Source organism: Macrotis lagotis, chromosome X (genome assembly GCF_037893015.1).
Source record: "Macrotis lagotis isolate mMagLag1 chromosome X, bilby.v1.9.chrom.fasta, whole genome shotgun sequence".
Classification (NCBI taxonomy): Eukaryota; Metazoa; Chordata; class Mammalia; order Peramelemorphia; family Peramelidae; genus Macrotis; species Macrotis lagotis.
This window is the reverse complement of record NC_133666.1, coordinates 633,159,057-633,163,387: the sequence shown is the minus strand read 5'-3', so window position 1 is coordinate 633,163,387 and position 4,331 is coordinate 633,159,057. Positions and strand designations below refer to the sequence as shown.

Here is a 4,331-nt window from a genome sequence, read left to right as displayed (position 1 = left end):
TGGAAAAGCCAGGAGGACTCAAGAGAGGCCAAGTGACTGGGAGTGGATGTGGGTAAGATGCGGTTCTTCTGTCCTTCCAGTGTGGCACATGCCGAGTAAGATGGTCAGCTCTGATATTCCAGATTGCAGGGCCTTTGGAGAAGCTGTTGTAGAGCTGGAAAGCTTGGACCATTCAGTCCAAGCCCCTAGAGAAGGTGGAGTGACACGCCAAGGGTCCCCCCGCTAGTCCAATCCGAGGCAGCATTGGCACTCCTGACTTCAAGCGCCCTTCTCTTTCGGCCGAAGCTGGGGGGTCGGTCCCGGTGGCTGCCCATGCGGGGCCTTGGCAGGGCCCTCCCTCTGTGAACCGCTCCTCCGTCCTCTCTCTACTTGGCTGTCTTCTGCCTGTCCTCCATCTCCGACGCTTGGCATGGCTCCGGCACGGTGCCCTCTCCGGACCTGGGTCTCCCCATCTCCTCACCGCCCCCCTCCAGCCCAGGCGCTGCTGGGAGGCTGGGCCCACTGCGTCCATGACCGCACGGTCCCACCTACGACACAGAAGAAATAAAGAGGGAGTGAGCGGGCCGGCGCCTTCCGAGGCGCAGAGGAAAACCATCTCCTCGGGGCTCCCCAGCCGCCCCCTCCCTCTCTGCTAGGCGATAGGGAAGCACAAGCAAACCCCGTCTCCATCCGCCCGAGCCGGAAGGCGGTCCACCAGCTGAGCTCCTGATTGGCCGGTTGCCGCTCTCTCGCTCCCAACGCTCGTCGGGAAATGGAGTCTCTGGCGGTTAAGGCGGGCGCGGCAGGAGCAAACGAATCCAGAGCGATCGTCCGCTTGCTATTGGCCGACGGGCGGTGACGTTAGAAAGAGCCCAGCCTGTCCCGAGATTCCTCGCTTTTCTCGAACCCCAGTCGAGAGGAGAGTGGGACGGGGGGAGGGGAGGGAGCCGCTTTGCATCTTGGGAAGCATAGTTCGAGCCGGATCGCTCACCCCGGCCCCGCCACCGCCAGAGACGCGTCGGTGGGAACTACAATTCCCACACAGCCCCTCTCTCCCCGGGTTTAGTCGAGCGCCCCACCCCCACCCCACCCTCCCGCTTCCTCCTAATCCTTCCGGGACGCCGGCGTCGTCTTGAACGGAGAACTTCATTTCCCAGCGGACCTCGCGCGCGGCGGGCGCCCCCCCCCCCCCCCCCCGCCAGCTCCTCCCCGCCGCCGGGAGCCATTTTGTCCTGCCCGCGACAGGCCTAAGATGGCGGCGGCGGAGCGGGTGAAGGTTGCCGGGCTCTAGTCCGCCCGCCGCCGGGGCTCGGCTCGGCTCCGCTCGGCTCGGCTCGGCTCGGGCCCGCCCCAGCCCCGCGCGGCCGATGGGCGGGGAGCGGCACGCGCCATGGATCTGCGCACGGCCGTGTACAACGCGGCGCGCGACGGCAAGCTGCAGCTGCTGCAGAAGCTCCTGAGCGGCCGCAGCCGGGAGGAGCTGGACGAGCTGACCGGGGAGCCGGCGGCCGGGGCGGCGGGGGGCCCGGCGGCCGGGGGCACCCCGCTGCTGATCGCCGCCCGCTACGGCCACCTGGAGGTGGTGGAGTACCTGGTGGACCGCTGCGGCGCCAGCGTGGAGGCCGGCGGCTCGGTGCACTTCGACGGGGAGACGATCGAGGGCGCGCCGCCGCTGTGGGCCGCCTCGGCCGCCGGCCACCTGGGCGTGGTGCAGAGCCTGCTGCGGCGCGGCGCCTCCGTCAACCGCACCACCCGCACCAACTCCACGCCGCTGCGCGCCGCCTGCTTCGACGGGCACCTGGACGTGGTGCGCTACCTGGTGGGCGAGCACCAGGCCGACCTGGAGGTGGCCAACCGGCACGGCCACACCTGCCTCATGATCTCCTGCTACAAGGGCCACTGCGAGATCGCGCGCTACCTGCTGGAGCAGGGGGCGCAGGTGAACCGGCGCAGCGCCAAGGGCAACACGGCCCTGCACGACTGCGCCGAGTCCGGCAGCCTGGAGATCCTGCAGCTGCTGCTGGGCTGCAAGGCGCGCATGGAGCGGGACGGCTACGGCATGACCCCGCTGCTGGCCGCCAGCGTCACGGGCCACACCAACATCGTGGAGTACCTCATCCAGGAGCAGCCGGCCCCCGAGCCGCGCGTCCGGCCCGAGCCGCCGCCGCCGCCGCCGGCGCCGGAGGAGGAGGGCCAGGGCGCCGCCGCGCAGGAGCCCCACGAGAGCTACTGCCCCACCAGCCGGGAAGCCGCCGTGGAGGCCCTGGAGCTGCTGGGGGCCACCTTCGTGGACAAAAAGAGGGACCTGCTGGGCGCCCTCAAGTACTGGAGGAGGGCCATGGAGCTGCGGCACCAGGGCGGCCAGTACCTGCCCAAGCCCCAGCCTCAGCAGCTCGTCCTGGCCTACGACTATTCCAGAGAAGTGAACACGGCCGAAGAGCTGGAAGCGCTCATCACCGACCCCGACGAGATGCGGATGCAGGCCTTGCTGATCCGGGAGCGCATCCTGGGACCCTCCCACCCCGACACTTCCTACTACATTCGCTACCGAGGGGCGGTCTACGCGGACTCGGGCAACTTCGAAAGGTGCATCCACCTGTGGAAGTACGCGCTAGACATGCAGCAGAGCAACCTGGAACCCCTGAGCCCCATGACGGCCAGCAGCTTCCTCTCCTTTGCGGAACTCTTCTCCTACGTGCTTCAGGACCGAACCACCAAGGGCAGCCTGGGGACCCAGATCGGCTTCGCTGACCTCATGGGTGTGCTCAGTAAAGGAGTCCGGGAAGTGGAGCGGGCTCTGCAGCACCCCAAAGAGCCCGGGGACTCCTCGCAGTTCACCAAAGCCCTTGCCATCATCCTCCACCTAATTTACCTTTTGGAAAAAGTGGAGTGTACCCCCGAACAAGAGCATCTCAAACGGCAGACTGTCTACAGGCTTCTGAAATGCAGCCCCCGCGGCAAGAACGGCTTCACTCCTTTGCATATGGCTGTGGACAAGGACACTACCGCTGTGGGCCGCTACCCCGTGGGCAAGTTCCCTTCTCTGCATGTGGTGAACGTGCTGTTGGAATGCGGGGCCGACCCGGACAGCAGGGACTTTGACAACAACACCCCCTTGCACATAGCTGCCCAGAACAACTGCCCCCTGATCATGAGTGCCCTGATGGAGGCTGGTGCCCATATGGATGCCACTAATGCCTTCAAGAAAACAGCCTACGAGCTGCTGGATGAAAAGCTGCTCAGCAAGAGCACCATGCAGCCCTTCAACTACATCACCCTCCAGTGCCTTGCAGCCCGTGCACTAGACAAGCACAAGGTCCCATACAAGGGCTTCATCCCTGAAGAACTGGAGGCTTTCATTGAACTGCACTGAATGGGGGGGGGGGGGAAGGGGCTACCCCTCACCATCCCTCCTTGCTCAGTCATCCTCAGTGAAGAGGGAGCTACCAGGGCTCTCCAGCACCTTATATTTCCCACCATCCAGATGGTGTGGGATGGCTTCTGGTAAAATGTGCCTCAGGGGTGGGGTCTAGAGCTTCCGTATTCCCCAATGACTTCTCCTTTGAGTGAGAAATCCAGAGTTAGTACACCATAAAGGCCTTCAGGGAAGTGCACCAGTAGAGCTACCTTCCCTCAATTCACTTTATTGTTAGAAGGGAGAAAGAGATGCAAGTTCTTCTATGAGTTCTGTCTTTACCTAACCTCCTGTGTGCTAGGAGGCTTTCCTTGACCTTACCCTAGGGGCAGAGGGATGGAAGCCTTTGCCTTCCTAACCTACTGGAACACGAGATAGAGGCAGAGAGTGCTGTACTCTTCCCTCTTTCCCCTTGCATACCCAGTGATGCCAATCAGCTATCAGGGCTTCTTGAGTAGGGGGTCTCCTGACTGACGGGTCGCAGTGACGCAATTTTGCCATCCAAGGAGCAAGCCAATTTCTTCCAGTGTGTCCCCTACTACTCTGTCGTCCTGGTTGCCACAGAGTGGAGATCAACTGGACCCCCAGTAGAACTGGCCACCACTTAACACAGCTTTCAGTTGGTTTGGTTTTTATTTTTCTAGTGGCCAGGCTGCCAGTGTTGTGCAGAAAATTTTTCTGCCTGTTTGTGAAGCTGGATTTCTGTGATTCTCCCCTACCTCTCCCCCACCCCTCACCACTGACAGATCTATTAGTTTAAAACAGTATTTGTTTTGCAGTCCCTGGAATGGGCAATGCAGGCCAAAATGGTATGTGAAAATTTGTGTGTGCTTTTACATTTAAGATGGAAGTCTATGGAAGCCATAATGCTCTACAGATGGTTCCATTTTTTTAAACCTCATTCTACCCTTTGCACATGGGCCTCCCAATTTCTCCA

At 62.2% G+C, this 4,331-nt stretch overlaps 1 protein-coding gene across 1 annotated transcript; it reads left to right on the top strand.

The window, feature by feature from the left end:
• Positions 1-563: 563 nt before the first annotated feature.
• Positions 564-3,593, top strand: FEM1A (fem-1 homolog A). The gene has a single exon (XM_074203957.1). It carries the CDS (start codon positions 1,370-1,372, stop codon positions 3,350-3,352), a length of 1,983 nt encoding a protein of 660 aa, XP_074060058.1. The 5' UTR covers positions 564-1,369; the 3' UTR covers positions 3,353-3,593.
• Positions 3,594-4,331: the final 738 nt, after the last annotated feature.